Below are 20,173 nucleotides of genomic sequence, written 5' to 3' on the forward strand. Positions count from 1 at the left end.
AACCGGCCAAAACATATTTGAAAAACAGTGGATGGGAAATTTTACCTCACCCGCCTTATAACCCAGACATTGCCCCGTCCGACTACCATTTGTTCCGGTCGATGCAGAACGCTCTCACTGGAATGCGATTCACTTCAGTTGAGGGTATCAAAAATTGGCTCGATTCCTTCTTGGCAGCCAAGCCGGCGCAATTCTTTTGGGACGGTATCCACAAATTACCAGAAAGATGGGAAAAAGTAGTGGCTAACGATGGGCAATACTTTGAATAAAATATATTGTACTAAATTTTTATAATAAAGCTTCAAATTCACTCAGAAAATCCTTAAAATTAAGTTATAGAACCAATATCTGTTATAAAATTTGGTGCTAATAACTTTTGACGATATTGAACAGTTATTTTTCTCATTAATTATAATTTCTGTTTATAGGAAAATGACATAAAATTTCCACAAAAATTTCCATCGATTGCAAGTTGCCTTTAGGGCAACAATTGTTTTAAGTAGTCAGTTCGATTGAAGGGTTCATTAATACTTATAAATAACGAGCGGCAAGAAGTTAATAACTGTCATTCATTTGTAGCACAAACTAAATAAACAAAATTGTAATAACTGGCACAAAATTTGTAGATGGAATGTCGGCACGAACTGTAACAGTTGTGAGTTTTGTAACAGCAACAAAATATGCACTGGTGGTCAAAATAATAGCAACGTGATGTGTTAAAAAGTTGCGAGTATTTATTTATTATATATTTTATTCTAGTTTTCTATAAAATTACAGATCATATTACAACACGCACTACATATATACATTTCAAACTTTATATTGAATTAAGAAAAAAATCACAAAATTTTCTTCAAAGTCATATTCTTAGATCTGAGTACGCAGCCTTGTAGTCCAATGCATTTTGGTATAATACTGTGCAAGTTTGAAATGACTAAACATAATTTTTGAATTTTGTTTTTTTTTGTTACAGGTGTTCTATGTAATAAAATATCGAGTTTTCGTTAGAAGAAAGAACATACCTACTAAACTCGGTCTGAAAAAAAGTATCAAAAATCAATAAAAATTTTTACTCACTTTTAACTTGCACTTTATTATAATAGATTTAAATCGGCTGTAAAGCTATATACTTAAAATGTTCTAAATATTCTCTATAACAGATTTAACATTTTATGAACATTTTTTAAATATTTTAAAATTTTTCACAAAATCGTATAAATGTTTTGATTTATTTGAACTCTATTTTTATAAATAAAGCCCACAGCTTTACTTGCGCATAAAATAAAATAATTTATGTATTTATTTAACAGTTATAAAAAAATTAATAATATTAAACTTTTGAATGGGAAACAAAACCAATTTCTATTGTTAGTTCACATATTCTTTATATGAAATAAGGCAGGTCCAAACTTGTAGAATTAAAAAATTGGTAGCGTCACCAATAAAAAAAAACGTTACACACAGACCAACTTTGCAAAAAATTATATAAATACATATATGAATGTGTACAGATAAGTTAAAATTAAAGAAAAAGTAAATATATGGTCAAAATTTGCAATATATATAGTATGTCGCACTGCTTTTTTTTTAACCGCCGCTGTATGTAAGTCAACAGCAATGTGACAATATATCACGAAACTTGATTATTTGAAATAAATTATTTGGTCGCAGTACAATTATACATGCACATAATAAAAATTTGAAGCATCACATTTATTGAGTGGAAACAATTTCCATTATTAACTGGAGTGAAGCGAAAACTAAACGAAAGCGATGAGGTTAGAGTTGTATGGCGCCTGGCACTTGGTTGCTATAAAAAAGCGCTGTAACCGCTTTAAGTGCAGACAACGCATAGAAAAGCTTCTCCTGTTAACATGCTTTTCTCAATAGCTCCTGAGAGTTTATCCTGCGTGGAGAGCGCCATGTATAAAAAGAATATCCATGAGCCGCGACGCTCATTCGCTTTAGGTATATTGAATCGGACGAATTGAAGCGTTTTGCAAACTGTGATTTGTGTGAAAAGAATTTGTGAAAAAAGTTATTAAGTATTAGAAAAGTAAATGAATGAAACAGCTGTGTCGAAGTAGTGAACATTTTAATAATTAGTGAATGGCATTTCGGAAATTGCTCTTCAATCGGAAAATTAAAGATTGTGAAAAAGAAGACAGTGCAACGCCCTTTTGTGTACCCACAATCCGCCGGAAAAGCACAAACATTCATATTTGGCCGACACTTGACACAGATTAATTGTGCAGATAGAACAAAAATCGATTTTTTCGTCAGAAAATTCGGGATAATGATACTCGTATAGGGTGAACATTGATTTTTTATTGTAACTAAAGCTGTTATACCGAAAAGTCGAATTTAATATTATAACTCGTGCATTTCACTTTGCAGATTGAATTAACTGCCAAAGCACTCGAATCAATAATTTACTGGATATACAAGAAAATTGCTTATAAACTGGTCTTTTTTACAAATAATCGACAAGTGAATAACTGTATTAGGAGAATTCTCTTTAACTAAAAACGTTTTAAAAGAATTTTTAACACAGTTTTCAAACAAACTACAACAACGGAGCCAATACTAAAATTCCAATTCCAACTAGACGTCCCGGACGAGTCCGCCTATCCAGCTGGGCGGCATTCACGTCCCAAAAAGACTACACCGCATCGGTAGCCGAACAGCATCGAAAGCCGCCATACCTATAATATGTCAATTATCGGTAAAGCCAGCTTAAATATCCACATATAGAATTCTGAATCGATGGCGTACTTAATAAATATCCTTAAATTTAATGTGAAATATTTAAAAAGCAATTAATAATCGTAACACACAACTTAATAACAATAACTGTAATAAAAGTAATAGACTGTTCACTGACGCACAAAGTACGCTAATAGCAGAGTAAATAATAAGATAAAAACAGAAACCCGTTTTTCCCACTATGGATCAATAAACAATTACATTAATAACCCGCTGGCGATAGCAAAAAGGAGAATTAAGAAAGCAGCACTTGGAAGAAGAAGAAGAACCTCTTCGCAGCAGAAGTCAATATTGATTAGTGTTGGCAAAAAAACAAAAAAGCAAAAATATACATTTCCAATTTATTACTCAGTCACTGCGTACCTTTGCCGCTTGGCAAGCTTTAGACATTTTTCTTTTGGACGCCACTTTGTCCTTTTCTTTACAACGCCGCCCACTGTACACATTTACGCCCTACGCATAGGAAATATATTGAATTGTCCAAATTGGGGCAAGGCGTTGAATGATACAATGGAAAAATCTGAACAATTTTCAGATTATCTTTTTGCGAAAATGGGTCCGCCCAGTAGTACAACTGTCAATGGTACCGAGCTGCCACCAAAGACCACTGAACGTAGTGGGGCGCCGCGTGAGCTTATCGGCTACCGGAAATGGCTGCGGGAGAATCTAATGCTGCTGGTGACGCTGTCGGGTGTATTGCTGGGAGTTATTTTTGGTGAGTAAACACGATATACATACTATACATATGGTTTGCACGTTTCTTTCACATACATACAATTTGTGAATTTAATATACTCGTACTTATATATTCATTTATGTGTTTAGTGAGTTGTACGAGTACTTATTCAACTAAATTGATAAAGCGTGCTTCTAGTAATTGCGAATGCCCCCATTTCACGCGCACTTCTTTTACCCATACATAGAGTTTCTGTTTTTCATATAATTTATCGAAATAGGAGGAGCACTTTGGCCCGTGCCTCTTTACTACAAAATAGAGAACACAGGAGGACAATAAACTCCAGTTCGTTACCTTAACAAAACTCGAGTGGGAAATGTGTAGTATTCATCGATTTCTAAACTTACTATGCAATATTTTAGTTCTGTATACATAAGTAAAGTTACACACCTAATAAATTAGCAAAATCTCGGAATAAATCGCTGAAATGGCACTCGCATCCTAAGGCACATGAGCTTCAACATATCATCGAGAGATTATTATAATCTTCTGTGCACAAAGTTGCGTATGAGTGATATACCGGATTGCCAAATATTTTTAACAATCTTCAGCATCGTTCTTTTATATTTGTTTTTATGTATTCCTAATAATTAAAAATTATCATTTTTAAATTTACACATTCAAAACATTTTTATATATGTATGTATGTATGTATGTGTATTAGGGCGGGTCGTTTTAAAAATCGCTCATTGGTCTGTGAAAATCGTATTCTAGGGATCAAAATAAGAAACTTTGCCGAAGGAACCATACCTCTAAAACGAATTCTGATGCCCCCCAATTTGGGTCGAACAAAAAATCCCACTTTGACCCATTTAGAGTGCTCCAATCGAGTCCAAATGTATGACCGACCCCCACTAACTTTGGACGGCCGATCCACCCATGCCAGTGGCACACCCCCTGGAACTCCCCTGGGGGGGTCCCCATACAATCATTTCAAAATATCACCATTTTTGGCCTCTAGCAAAATTTTGATTTGTAAATTCAATAACAGAAGGCGATTTAATCAGTTTCGAAAATCTGGCGACAGATTTAAGTTGAAATTACCAGGAAAACATACAATCAATTTTTTTATCCTACATGCAAAATGTATAAGTGATGCGGTTACCAAAATATGTTAACTTACTAGCAAGTAGAACTTTCGTAGCTAGTAGTTGTGATGAATGAAATAGCATAAATATAGCAAATAGTTGTACTCGTGGATGTTTTTCATTTATAATTTAGATTAAGAACGATTTAGCCAGACGAATTCAAATCTCAATCAAAGAAGAATGTATATGGACATGGAGCTTAACCTTTTCGTTTTGTAAAATATAACATAATTTATTGACTCAACCTAATACGGAATTAGCGCTTACGTTTCCATATCTTCTATGTGCTTGTAAAAAGGGAGAAAAGGAAGAAAATATACATACATGTATATGCATAGGTATATCAGACAAGTACGAATTTGGTGCTTACTAAAAGGGCTTTACATACAAACATACCCAAATACAATTTTGTACACCAGATCAATGGCATTAAATTATATGCATTGGAAGATAAAATATGGTATAGGGTGGGCCATGTAAAATTTGCTTTTTGAATCGGCTATAAAAAAAAACTAATCAATATATTTTCAATTTTTTTTTTTTATTTTGAAGATTGAACATTGTCATTTATGAATAAAAAATAATATCGTTCAAATGACTGCCACGACTGGCTTTACAGTAGAACATTCGATCAACCCAATTTTTAAGCACATTTTCGATTGTTTGGGCTCCAATTTCATGAATGACAACTTCGATTTCGTGTTTTAAAGCATCAATCGTCTCTGGATGGTTCGCATAGCTTTTGTCCTTAACGGCTCCCCACCAAAAATAGTCCAACGGGCTTAAATCACAGCTCCGAGGCGGCCAATTGGTATCGGAATTTCGGCTGATTATTCGGTTTTCAAAAACGGTAGCCAAAAGTTCGAATGTAACTTTGGCAGTGTGACAAGTTGCACCGTCCTGTTGAAACCAAATGTCGTCCATGTCATCCTCTTCAATTTTTGGAAACAACTCGTTGAGCATGTCACGGTAAAGCTCGCCATTTTTTTAGGTTTTCAATATTTCCCAATTTTGTTCAAGCGTATAGCGTCCCATTTCGTAAATGTCAAACCTTTTGGTATTTTATGAACCCATTTGACATGCCATTTGTGTTACCATTCTTAAAAAAATAGATGGTTCAAAAAGCAAACGATATATGGCCCACCCTGTATTTCTTCCCCTTTTTGGTATTCTCTTTTAGTTTGGCTGTTCGAAGGCTGATCGAGAAACATAGAATATAAAAACTACAGTTAAAGTATGCTCACATATGCAGTAATTAGCAATAAAGAAACAAAATTATTCTTCCCGGCAGATTACTTACTGCTGGTGGTAAACTATTGGACGAAATCCGTAAGCGAAATCTACTGAGGTTTCAAAAAGTTATGGCAGCATTACGCATGCGATATTCGTAATTACATTTTATAATAAGCGCTAAGGTAAATACAAGCTGGCAAAACCTCACAACATGCGAACTAAGCAGACAGACATGGCCGAACTGGAACAGCGGTCGATCGAAGATCTTGCTGCGTACTCTTGATACAGCGTTTCTAACCGATGTAGCGGACATACTCCATCTAAAACTAACGAAGCTCTGCTCGTTTATTAAACTACCGGATGGTTTGAAAAGGAACACGTAGAGTAAGGATAAGCTCCAGTGGTATCACAATGGACCTGCGAAAGGTCTAAGTGTGTCTTTATGACAACCACCCCACCTACCTACCTACCTATGTCTACAAGCCTGTTTTCTTTGCCGGCGTCCACTTTATTTAGTTTTTCCTGCGACGTTTCTCTTTACATTCGTAAAAATAATTATCGATAAAACAGTGTTTTATGTAAAAAAGTATGGTTATAATCTCAAATCTCAGCAGAGAAATTTTATATGGGTAATCACGCTTTTTAATTACGGATTGGGAGTTAAGCACGAAAAAGATGATAATCTACTTATATGTGAACGTAATAATACGTTACGCATATAAATATTTTTAATTTTACTTCAAAGAAGAGTACAGTAAAGCTGCAGTTAGCGATGCCGTAACTAAAAAGCCATATCCATCACCATAGCAGCAATTGTAAAGCATGTTTCGATTAGTGGTGCCATAACCATAAACAGCTGATGTCGAAGTAGACTTAATTACAATATTTGCATTTTGTCATAAAACCCGAATGATTTTTCACTAAATCACTAAGTGCGTAAGCTGGTTTAAATGTAACCACACTTTCGCCTCATTACTTCAGCACAAACCATAAAATATTCAATACAATATTTGCTCGCCTATTTATGCATGTGTGTATTTGCTATTGTATTTGGGGATGTAGGTATATATGAAAGACAATTTTCATTCACGCAGAAATTACCCCATGCTGATGAAGTCAAACAACTTTCACATGAAGGAATAACAGCTAACGATTTGCGTACTATTCAATTTGCTATAAATAAACGATGATCATTTCATTTCGCTTTTTCATGTACGAGTATGATAAAATTATTTCTGCGAGATTAAATATGTATGCATATTTTCGTTTTGTTTTTGTATGACTGACTTTTACAAATGAAGAAAAATTTTGGTGGGCTAGTTGTGTAGAATCCTGTACGGAGTGAAAGCAATCTTCACATTTCGAAAGGCGCTTACTGAAAATGCTTGTGATGGCAGCTTCGAAATGAACTGTTATTAGTTAAGAGTTGGTTAAGAGTGAAATATCATTTTCGGTACATCGCCGACTCAAAATATATTTAAGAAGTACGAGCGAGCTTAAATGTATCTTTATATCTATAGCAAAATCTAATATATATGAAAATAAGTGAAGAGTCTAAATCAAAAAAACAATTTTTAAATTTTATTTTTATTATTTTTTATTTAATTTTTTTTTTTTTAATTTTACTTCATTTATTTGTTTGTTCCATTGGATTTATATTGGTTTCATTAAACGAATTTTTTTTGGTTTTATTTTATTCATAACTTTTTTTTAAGACTTTGAGCGAGTCAGCCTGTCGATAAAAAATATGTTGCATCATAAACTCAGGAGCAAATATAATTCAGAAAAGTCCTGATCTGGGTCAAATTCTCGGTATATGCTTTGTTAATTATGTACACATTGGTGCCAGCAATGTCAATAAGAGTAAAAAAGAGCCGCAATACTAGGAAATTGTAGTATAAATATTGTAAAAGTGACCGTTAAATGCTAATCTTAATACCCAATCACCTGCACAGTTCCGATTGTAATAAGTGCTCGGTAAAATTTAAAGCACAACCTCTAATGAAGATGAGCCCAAAAACACCAAAGAACACATAAATTGTTAGCCACTATGTAATACCAGTGGAAACCAATTTCGGTGATTGGTAGCGATGAATGTCTTTGAGTAAAGTAATTAAAGAAGACTGAAAGTAAGCAACTAAAACGACTTTTTTTCTAACAAGTAAAAAATTCCAATTTGTTTTTACAAAAGAACAAAAGATGAGATGATAGATGCAATTGTCACGCTAAAGAGCCCGTATCCTATCACACTTGTTGAACACAAGGTGTTTGTTAACAGGAGAATAGAGGCCTAGCGGGATGAATTTGCAGTAAGGAAAAGTTATGCCACTTATTCATGTCTTATACTGCAGGATTTTATCTCCATAGTTAAACCCTTGCTTTAGTATCAAATCGTCCATAAATATGTGGCGAAGTTAAAATGGGAAATATTTCCACAATGTCTCCCAAAGGCGTACAGAAGCTAATTGCTTTAGTTTTTTTCTGGTCGAAACGTTAGAGAAACTCATTGCCTTTTATATTACATAATATAATACGCGTACACCCTTTTTGGGTGCTTGGCCGAGGAGCTCCTATTTGTGGTGTGCGTCTTGATGTTGTTCCACAAATGGAGGGACCTACAGTTTCAAGCCGACTCAACGGCAGATATTTTTTTTTTAATTTTTATGAGGAGCTTTTTCATGCCAGAAATACACTCGGTGGTTTGCCATTGTCTGTCGAGGAGCGACCGCTATTAGAAAAAACTTTTTCTTCATTTTGGTGTTTCATCGAGATTCGAACCTACGTTCTCTCTGTGAATTCCGCATGGTATTCACGCACCAACCCATTCGACTAACGGCGGTCGCCTTTTATATTACCGGCAATTGTTATCTGAATGGTAAACCTCTATGTGACAGTCAATATATATCAGGTAGCCATACAGTGAGTAACTCTGGGCATTGAAAAACATTTGCCCAATTGATGCTCTGCGGTCATATTGGGTCTTGAAGAAACATTATTTAATAATCTCGTTATATTCGGATATCATGCACCAAAATTATAAAATAAAATTTATCATAATTCCTGAAAGAGATCACTGCCACCTCTCGATGAAGGATCTCAATTTTGGTATAGCGATAGATCAAAGCTGGCAGAGGCTTAGGCATAGGCTTAATACATAGTGACGGCAAACCTCTTCTTATAAATTGAGTATCTACTATAAGGTACATCCAAAAGTTGTAGTACAGAAATATTAAGAAGAAAAAACTTATTATAGTAAATGCAATTTTGTGTATTTTGAATAGAGTAAAGGTTCAATTGACTTACATATACAACAGTAAATCATTATCTTTATTTACAGCTGTATTGATTTTGGTGAGCTAAACGAGTCATCTGACTAATACTGTGACTACTATCGCGTAACAGTATACTTAAATTTTCATTTAAGCGTTTTTATTTCTGCACCTAATTTCAAATCTCCCCTCGTTGCTGAAATCGAAAATTCTACGCTACGTTTTTGTGGGATGTTCCATACAAATTGTAAGCCATTTCTGATACTTGGCGCACTTATTCAGAGAAAGCTGTACAAATAATTGGGGGCGTAAAGTTATTCATCAAATTTTGTTTTTAAATAACTCTTTTACTAATTAAAAAAGTGATTTTGAGCTATGTAATTTTTATTTTGGCTTGACGTGCATCCGTGCTACGTCTGTTTTTATACTGCAGCTGATGCTTTCCATTTCAATTCAACCGGGCTATTCGGGTCATGGTCATCGATTTCGACGTAACTCATATATGTTGCTCTCTGGTCAAAATAATGAGACACGTATTTTTTTGTTCGCCCGAAAAAATTTTTTTTCAAGATTTATTGGCAATTTTGTGTTTCATTTAAAAAATGTTCAATTACTTTTTTGCAATTGTTTCTACATGAAATCGCTCGTGCAAGTAATGACGATCATTTTGAACCTAGAATCATTAAAATCGGTTCATTTTTGACTAAGTTATGAGCATTGAAAAAAAAATTTCTTATATAATTAAAAAAAATTGATTTTAGCCGAAAAACAAAATTGCCGATAAATCTTAAAAAAAAAAAATTTCGGGCAAACAAAAAAATAAGTGTCTTATTATTTTGACCAGAGAGCAACATATTTGAGTTACATCGAAATCGAAAAACCTGACCCGAATAGCGCGGTTGAATTGAAATGAATTGAAATGGAAAGCACCAGCTGTCTAGTTCACAGGTGTCAAATACGATTGACGTACAACGTCATTTGCAAAAATTACTAATCTTCCGATAGGGTGATTAATTTTGTGCTACCGTGTTTATCACGAACACTCAATTCTCGGATCATACGAACTAAAATAACTTTGTAAATATTCAGTCAGTTATTTGTAAATATTCAGTCAGTTACAAATATAAACATGTTCCGTGTGTAAATCACCCTAGTAATTTTTTGATGACAAACATAACTTGTTGCAATTTTTAAACACGTTCTAGTGGTCACATTTATTCATAAACTTAGTCATTAAACACGTTTGAATATTGCATTTTACATTACTTTACCTTAAATAAAAATTTCAAAAATGTATGGATAATATTTTTTTTACAAACAACACCATTCATGTGTAATTTGCACGCAAATAAATAAATAGCTAATTTCAAAGCACAAAATTGTCACATACACTCGTAGACACTAGCATACATACATACATCTGTTTAGCGAGTTAATAGTAGTTGGTGCAATTCGCCGCAGCGTAGGTATAGTAGATGTATATAATATGGATTTTATATAAATTGTGACATGCATTTAATTTTTATTTTTTGCCATGTTATAGTCTTTTTTCTCAATTGTAGCCCTTATCCATATCGGCCTTATTTTCTCAAAGATGAGTTGAGTTAAGTTGACTGAAATATGATTTTTTAGAGGGTTTGTCGATCTCGAAATAAAAAATATTAAAATTTCTGAGCCAAATTTTTTACAAATACAGTTTTTTGCAAGTATGCGGTTTTTAAAACTTATATGAGTATTTTCAAACATATTTGGGTATTTTCAAACAATAAAAAAATACATATAGCCAAACGAACGTTTAGTTTGTTAAATGAGTTTTTTTGCGATATGGCAGTTCTAACAGAAACACATTTCTTTCTCCCCTGTCAAATTTTAGTAACAAATAATTTAATTGTAGCTTAGTTAATTCCTCTGATAAGTAAAAAATCAAAATGCGAATCAGAAATTGATGACCAAATCAACCGTTACCCTTTCAAGTCACTTTAAAACGCAAGCGCCCTATTAAAAATTTTATTAATCAAAAGGAGAAGGAACAAATAAATGGAATGTAAATTTCTGTAACTGCTGTCACCTTAAGAGTGCTGTCATATCGAACTAATGATTTCACGCTGATTTTTTTTATTTAGCATTTTTATTAGTGGCTGTTCTACCAAAATCTAAAAAAAGTCGATTTTGAAATAAAGGGAATTGCGATCTTTCCATATTGAAATAAAGTTATGTAAATAAAAGAGGTTTTTTCAAAAAAGATGATTTAATTTTTTTTTTTAATTTTTGCACCGAGTAAACTTGTACCAGACCCTTTCCAAGCCTCTGATATGCGTTTCCCCCAATAGTGGGAAATCTCCGGACTCTTAACATTTTTGAGAAGAGGAGATACAATGCTATGAATTAGTGGATATGATTAAGGTTTTGTTTTTGGCAAAAAAAAAAAAAATAAAGTGCAGTGATGCATTAGCTGGCGCATTATTATGGTGCAGTACCTATGATTGGTTGTCCCGTAATACCGGTTGTTTCTTCGTATTGATTAACGCAAACGGCGCATAAATTTCAAAATACAACAACTTTTTGCGAAGAGCTCATACCAATACACTTTTTCCCCCTAATGCCACAATTAGCTTTTTAAATACTTTAGAGCTCTTTGTGTCATTTTGCTCATACTTTCTTATCCAGAATCAATCAGACCAAAAAAACACATATACCTATGAAAACACACATACAAAATACAAATACAAAATATATTTGAAAATAGACTTTGCAAAACCTGAGTTCTTTTTTTACATTTTTATAAAGATATTTAGGATATGTTACTGGTAAGTGAGAGACCTTTTGGAATGTATCTTAATTTAAATGCGGATACATATTTTGTTCTGTTTAAAAGTTTTCGCATACTTATTTGTTACATATGCAACAACATACATTCTATAATACAAGCCGTGTGAGGAAACTCCGCTCTCCTCCTTGGACAAATGCCAATTTCTCCCAGTGGTCTTCGAAACATTATTTTAAAATCTTTTTAACATAACTCAAACTCCATTACAGTCCGCTAAAACATTAACTTGGAATGATTATTCCCCCTGTTTCTAATGAGAACTAAAATCAGCTAAGGATCCAGGACCCGTTTTTTAATGTGTGATTCAAAGAAATCTTTGCTGCATTGTACAATGCGTGCATTCCAGAAGGACATATTCCTTTTATATGGAAAAGGCAGAATTTAAGCCAAAGAACCATTGACTTACCCGCCTCAACTCCGTTCGCCTTGAATATTCGACTTGGTGGGAAAGATATTATATTTGAACGTGTTATACCCGTCAAAATAAGCTCATAAAAGCTTCTGGGAGAAAGCCAACTTTTGAAGTCATTAAATTGGTAAAGAATATGGCGCAGGATGCCTAAAAATCGAGAAAAAACAGCAGCTCGCGCTAGGCTTAACCATCAGAATAGCGGCCATTATGCTCGACACAGCTGGAAAGTTCCTTGAAAGATTGATCAAGCCTCGGCTGGCCGCAGGCATATACTCGTATAACGATGGCTTTATGTGTGGAAAGTCCACTATAGGGGCAGTATTCAATTCAGAAGCATAATCCTCCTTGCCACCTTATATGTAAAGAACGCTTTCAAAAGTGTAAGACGACCGGAAGTATTAACCGCCTTAGAGCAAAGGTTCAAAATTCCGACATACCTACAGCACATAATGAGGAATTACTTGAGAGACCTATGTATATACGTCCGGAGTGGCACAACGATCAATTCCCAATGTTTTCTTAAGGAACTAATCGAATACGCAGGCGATATCGCCGCAACCATCACAGCATGAAACCTTAAAGAAGCAGAACAAGAAAAAGTGGAAAACTTAACCAAGTCATGGTAAAAGACATAAACGCGGCTAGATTCAAGTGGCCTAAAATTGGCCACAGAAAAAACGGAGTTAATGCTTCTAATAAGCTTCTAATAAAGAAGCACATCCCACTAGAAGTTAAATGTAAACTTGCCTCCAATATGCATCCCTGCTCATTAGACTGATGACAATAATGATGAATGGAAATAATGATGGCTACAATGCTCTCTGTTCTCTTAAACGGAGCTGAACTGTGGGCAAATTCGGCAGTTTTTCCAGAAATACCTATTCAAAATAGGAGAAAGTAAACACTCTACATTCATATACGGTGATACATCCGAAGATTACGCGAACACACCTGTACGCGTTGGAAACAAGAATGCCGAACGTCGGTCATAAAACCACCGAAAATGTGATCGGCAAGACGCTGATCAGCGACGAAACGTGAGAAATTATCAATGGATTCGCGGAAAATATACTCCTCATGAAAAAGCGGGATCTGAACGCAGCCACACAAGCACAGACATTGTAGTGAGAAATATGGAACGCCACTCTGAAGTTATGCGAAAGCGGTTCTAGAGTGGGTGACAGTTTAAAAGGAAGTTTTTTGTCCCTGATATACCACTGCTGGCGGCAGAGAAGCTGGCGTGAGTTGTGCGTAGCTGCGCCATGAGTTATCAGTATGTTTTTCCCTTTTTGTGCATTACAATGAGATGAGTAGACACGTTTTTGTATCATATTTTATATTGAGAAATGAAATAAAGCAAATAAATAAGATGCCGCAAAATATTGTGAAATATAGAACTTTTTACAAGAAAATCGAATCTGTGTCAAATCAAGTGTGAGTGACTGTACCTATATACTTGACATTAAAGATATGTTTAACTCGGGGTCCTAGCGAGCCCATGTAACTCCCTGGGGTAATAGCAAACTATTTTAGTTTTAGGGGGTTAAAGTTTTAAGCTGGCGAGATATACAGGCATCTAATGCCCCACCTCTGAAACTTTCAAAACTCTTTAGTACACACAAGTGAAATTGACAGCGCGAAAAACTAAAAATCAAAAACAGATGCATTATTTTAATTGATGCATCCTTTCTTATTTTCAAGGTAACATAACAATTATTATCACATACATTTAATACCGATATTTTTAATAAATAAATAAGTATTTACCAAAGATTCTACATAATAACTTAAATGCCCTATGGCAAAAGCTATTTAGAAAAAGGAAATTTTAAACTTATGTAAACGAAAACACAAACATCACACAACAAGTTGCAAATTATGCAAATGGTCATGTGTATGTTCGTGCGCATAGCCATTCTTCAAGGCATATGCTTTTTCATAACGCTAAAATATATGAACAACAACATCACACCAAATGGCTGTAGGAGGAATGCATTGCTTGGCGCGGATGTGCGCACTCCTGACACTTGCGGCATATTTGCCTTCTGACGTGATAGCGCGATAAAAATGTTTTATCGCAATATAATTAGCTTCATTACATCCTCATGTCAGCACTCAAAACAAAAAACAAAATCATTATTGTTATTGCTTTCCATTCATTACACCGCTGGTCTCGCGCCCGCTGGCGATTAACGCAATTCCTCAGTTTCGGTGTGCACAGACTGCAATCTAATTTGCACTCAAACAAATTATCTTTTATCGGCAGTCCCATAAGGCTCTATTCGCAGTTCACTGGGTCTGCGCTCAACACTTGCACACTTGAGTAGCTGTCAAGTTCAGTTGTGTTTTGAAAACATGGAAAAAATAGCAAACCACTTGCAACAGCGAACGAACGAAGGTGGCCTTGAGCTTGTTGACCCAGTTTATTGCACGAAGCAACACTCGTGTTTGCCTTTTACTTACATAAATACAAACACGCAAACATACAAACATATGTGTAAGTATGCATCTACATACATGCATTACATATCAAAATTGATGGATGAAAATGTTTCTCCTGTGCGCTTGCCACAACCCTTATTTTGAATGAGGTCAGATGTATCCATTCTTCCTCTTCCTCTTCATTGTTTTTAGTTTTTGTTGAGGATGTCTCTCCTAACAATGGCAATAAAGAATACAAAATTTAATTACATTAAATAAGCACAACTTCCAAGAGGGGGTCAGACGACTTGGGATGTATTTAATTAAAATAAACAGCATTCGATTGAATAGTTCGTAATATCATTAATGTGACATCTACAACGGCTGCTAAAGTGGCAAGGGTCAGAACTACGGATGAAATTTGCTCATTGAAAAATCTTAAGCTTTTTTTTAAATCGAAAATTAATTAATTATTAATAAAGTCAGCTCTAACTCACTTGACGGTAACGGTATAACCACGGTGTACAGAAGCTATCTATAATTTTTGAAATAGAACCAAACACTTTTTGCTGTCCTTTGTTGTAAATAAACCGCTACCATCTCTCTGATTACGACAGCAAATCAGCTGATTCTTTCAAATCAGTCAGAGCTGAATGTCGGTTTAATTTTGATCACTTCTTTACATTCTTTCGTGAGTTGAATATTTTAACGTAATAACGTCTTATAATTCGATTTAGCCGGCTGCACGCTCGAAAAAATGCGTCGTTATCTTGCTCATTCATCGTTATGGTGCTCATGCGTCGTTAACCTTGCTTGAAGTGCAAGCGCGAGCGCGGAACGAACGACAAAGCGCACAATCGGCACCCGCGTTCGGAAACGTTCGACATCTGACTCTCTCCTACTTGAGTGAGCATATATATGTATGTATATGTATGTATATGCGCATGTGTATATAAATTCACATATTTGTATTTGCATATGCCTTCTTCCTGTGTGCATGGTAATGAACCATTTCTCTGTTGAGAATAGGACGATGATAGAAAAAGTAGGAAATGAAAGGGGGTGTTTCGAGTATAATGTGTCTTGAAAAAGGAAAATCGATGATGTTGCCTCTTAGTGTTGTTGACTTATTAACGTCTGATGTCCAATCGAAATTGAACATATCTTTCATGAATTTGATAAATGTTTCGTAATTTTTGACGTTTGTGTAACTTGACCTATTCCATTGCGATTCCTCCTCCATCTCTATATCCATACAAAATATCTATCAAACAAATAAAATTAAAATTTTGTTTTGAAAATTGCAACCATTACATCAGTGTTTTCTTATGACGTTGTCACGTTAAACTATCGTCAGTAAACCGACTTTACAGAAAACCTCTTTCTTGTTTTTTACCTAACTATTCAAAAATTATGTGCTCCGGACTAAGTCACTTTCTGAAATCCCGTGAAAATGGATTTGTATTCTTAATTTACTTTCTACTACTTCAACAATTCGCAAAAAACTCAGATTAAAAGCTCAATAATGTATTTGTGTCTGCCGTAAATGGTTAAGCTCAGCCGGACTTAAAATTAAGGACCGCAAACCAAAAAATATGTACTCGTATGTATTTATTTCCATAAAAGGTTTGGCTAAGCTTTGACTAGCTTTGGTCCTTGGTTGGAGTTAAAAATAAACGAAAGGGCTCTCGTGTAATCGCAACGGTTCTTCTCATGTCTAACATACAAATATAGTTTACATACATACATACATGCATGGTGTTTAAGTGGGAAACGGGAATGTAAGTACTCGACCAAGTCGAATTGTCAAACCTGTTATTGACTACATAGCTAAAATTTATTAATGCTTATATTCAAACTTCAACTTTTGTTTTATAATAGCCGAATAATAGTTAATTAAATTTCAGGATTTTCGCTACGGCCTTTGAATTTGCACGAGGACTCTATTATGTTGATATCCTATCCGGGCGAGCTGTTCATGCGCGTTTTGAAGCTAATGATTTTGCCATTGATCATATCGAGTTTGATTGCCGGTTCTGCTAGCCTGAATGCCCGAATGAATGGTAAAATCGCACTTCGTACTTTGGTGTATTTCGTTACGACTTCGTTCTTAAATGCGCTGCTTGGTATTGCTTTGGTGCTACTCATTCATCCCGGTGACCCTAATCTTCATAACGCTGTCGATCGCTCCACTGACAAAAGGGCTGTGAATCTGTTGGATAGCCTTTTGGATTTGGGAAGGTGAGTAGGCGATTTGCATTTGTATTTCTACGGTTTTTTTTACATTTCTTGTACTGGTTTAGCTGGTTTACAGGTTTAAATAATTCACATACCTAAATAGAGTCATATAAAAGCCATAAATGTTATTATGGTCCTCTTTAATCTATTTTAAAACTATGGGTATAGTTACTATTGGGTTGGTCCTGTACTCGATGTGCCTTTTCGCCCTTCGGCAGGTGAAAACGCTTCTCATAAAATTCAACCTATAGGTTATTTGCCCCCAGCAGAAAGGAAAAGCTATTCGGCTACTCGGCAAAACAGAGGAAGATCAAGCAAGGTATTCCGCAGGGTGGTGTCTTTTCACCCTTGCTGTTCAACTTCTATATCTCGAAACTCCCCCAGCCACCAGAGCGAGTCTCTCTGGTCTCATACGCTGACGACTGTACAATAATGGCGTCGGGCATTGATGGCCTGTGCTCCAAAGTGAACATCTACCTCACCGACCTTTCTCGATTTTTCACTACGAGGAATCTCCAACTTTCCCCCAATAAATCTATGGCGACCCTCTTTACCACCTGGGCAATGGAGGCCAAGCCGGAACTCAAGGTAAAAGTCGATGACACACCAATTCCGACTGTTAACAATCCCAAAATTTGAGTGTAACTTCGACGGTTTGCTCTCCTTCTCTGCGTACACAACCGCAATTGCCACTAAAGTCCAAAATCGCAACAAGGTGCTCAAATCGCTAAAGCTCCAGACTTGCTAAAACACTGCCATTCGGACAGCGACGGGTTGCCTCCTGATGTCCCCTCTTCAACACCTTCACAATGAGGCACAGATGCTCCCTGTAATGGAGCACAACAAACTGCTCAGCATGCAGTTCCTGTTAGCGTGCTACCGCAGGTTTCACTCTTGCAAACACCTGATTGAGTGAGAGCCGCCTCCTAGGAACGTCAGGAGACACCTATTAAACTACGCCGACGGGATCCAGGACAAAATTAACAGACATTTACTGGACCAGACAGTCTTTAGACCGACATTTATCGGGAGACCGTCACCAACTTCTTAAATTCCCGACCACCGAATGCCCCAACTTCCGCGTGAGACCCGCGCAACACTGGCACAATTACGTTCTGGATACTGTAGCAGGCTAAACTCCTACTTATCCAGAATTAACCCCGACATACCAAACATACATACATATGTCCGGCATGTGAAGGCACCCCGCACGACACTAACCACCTTTTCACGTGCGGGGCTTGTAAAGGGTTTTTCAATAAGGGCGGGTAGATGTTGAAATGGAATAAAGTGGCGTTTGCTGTGTGGCACGTAGCGCCGTCCTGCTGGAACCACATGTCGTCTAGGCCCATATGGTTCAATATGGGCCATAAGAAATTGGAGGGGCCATCACGTTTTGCGTTTATGAACACTAATTTTGATAATAAAGTTTTATCATTTGAACGTGCTGTTCAATCGTGTAACTTGCCATGATGATTTGGCATAAACAACTGAATAATAAACAAATGATTTGACAGATGTCACCCAAAACAAAATGGCTCCCACAGGGCGCCAAAATCGACCCGCGCCAATTGAAAAACCCTTTATTACTGCTACAACAACAACAGCAGTTCGGCCATTTGCCCGATAGAGGACCGCACATATTTGTATTTGATAACTTGCATACACCCTGTCATCTTCAGTTTTAAGATTTTTTTTAATTTTCGTTTTATTTTCCTTTAGGTGTTGAAATATTACATATCACATATTTCATTTTTTCCGAAAATTAATTATTATAGTTTATAACAACATATCAAATAAGGAATTAGCAGCCTCAAATTTTGAAGTTTATAAATCTTTCTACAGCCCTCATATTTGTGATCTATATTAATCACCCTGTTAGTACAGTCGCTCATTTTGGGTTTAGGAACTTACGTTCCAGTTGTGGAAGCTATGCAACACAGGGTGAATGCAAACAGAGAACTTTGTAGAAAAGGAACAGAGAACTTTCCGAAGTTGTCTGATGAGAAGGCGGAAAGTTAAATGAGCTTTTACCGATTTCTAACTACAGAGGCCGCTGCTAAGAAGCTTACCACCTTGGTAAGTAGCTTACTTCAGTAGCGAGCTATTCACCACGCTCGTAGAGAAATTAACACTTTGGGAAGATCTTTGCTTATTTACTTGGTGAAAAGGTTAATATTAAAATCAAAATAGATTTGTTGTGGTAGATAAGGGAATAAGAGGAAACAAATCTTTTTTGTAACTGCTATAAAACTCATAATTTTTGTGTGTATTATTTTATTTCACACTTTTTACATATTGCATTTTCGATCTCATTTATGCAATATAATTCTACTGATATTTTTAAATTATCAAAAAAACTTCTCCATCAAAATAAACAAACGGGATTTGTATAGTTTTCACAAAATTTAATGAATTCGCTTCACAGTGCTCAGACTGCTGCACAGAAGCATTAAAGGAGAAAATACATACATAAATATGTGCAAACGTATCCATATGTGTAAGAGAAGAGCATTGACAACTTCTCCCTGTGAATTAGTGATTTAGGCCCGGTCTTTTAGTGCTACTTCAACTGCGGTGATTTTTTTAACCCGAGCTTAAGCTTGCAAAATTCGGCGTTGAAACATTTGCTGTGCAGTTGTCCCGGTCTAGCCAGAAGTCGACTCGCTCTTCTAGGCTCTCCAACAATTGACAACCTTTCAGTACTCTCGAACCTGAAAATCGAATCTCTCATCAAATTCTCGAAACGAATTAATATCTTTGACCAAAATCTACAATAAAAATCTCGGTTAGGTGGGGAAATCATATAACATAATGAGCTCTAGGGCAACACAACGGACCCAACTTGCGGTGTACTACTGTGTCCAAAAAATAAGGTGACATTTGATTTTAAACTGCGCGCTTTGAAGGATTAGGAGAATTCTTTTTTTTTTTAGGTTGGTAGTACTGTGAGTGACATCTATGTCAAATTTCATGTGAAATATTCATTTACTGTTTGAGATACGCGTCGTTTTGTGAGCTGCTAAAAGTGAGTTTCTCGTTTTTTGCAATGTCGAAATTTGTTGAGCAAAGAATTTGCATTAAATTTTGTTTGCGGAATCAATTTTCGGATACGTTGAGGATGGTGCAGAAAGCCTTTGGTGATGAGGCTATGTCTAAAAAAAATGTTTACAAGTGGTATAG

The 20,173-nt window shown here is 35.7% G+C and overlaps 1 protein-coding gene across 7 annotated transcripts in view; it reads left to right on the forward strand.

Annotated features, from left to right (window-relative positions):
- The window catches only part of LOC129246924 (excitatory amino acid transporter), a 60,452-nt gene that overhangs the window by 30,938 nt on the left and 9,341 nt on the right, over positions 1-20,173 (forward strand). For 2 of the 7 annotated variants that reach the window (XM_054885676.1, XM_054885675.1), the window contains exons 3-4: positions 3,302-3,481; positions 16,660-16,993. In XM_054885676.1, the coding sequence (XP_054741651.1) occupies positions 3,319-3,481; positions 16,660-16,993 (497 nt within the window). In that variant the 5' untranslated portion in view covers positions 3,302-3,318. Of the gene's footprint in view, positions 1-1,797; positions 3,482-16,659; positions 16,994-20,173 lie in introns of those variants that run through there. The other 5 variants (XM_054885671.1, XM_054885672.1, XM_054885673.1 and 2 more) reach the window with 5 other exon arrangements.

Source organism: Anastrepha obliqua, chromosome 5 (genome assembly GCF_027943255.1).
Source record: "Anastrepha obliqua isolate idAnaObli1 chromosome 5, idAnaObli1_1.0, whole genome shotgun sequence".
Taxonomy (NCBI): domain Eukaryota; kingdom Metazoa; phylum Arthropoda; class Insecta; order Diptera; family Tephritidae; genus Anastrepha; species Anastrepha obliqua.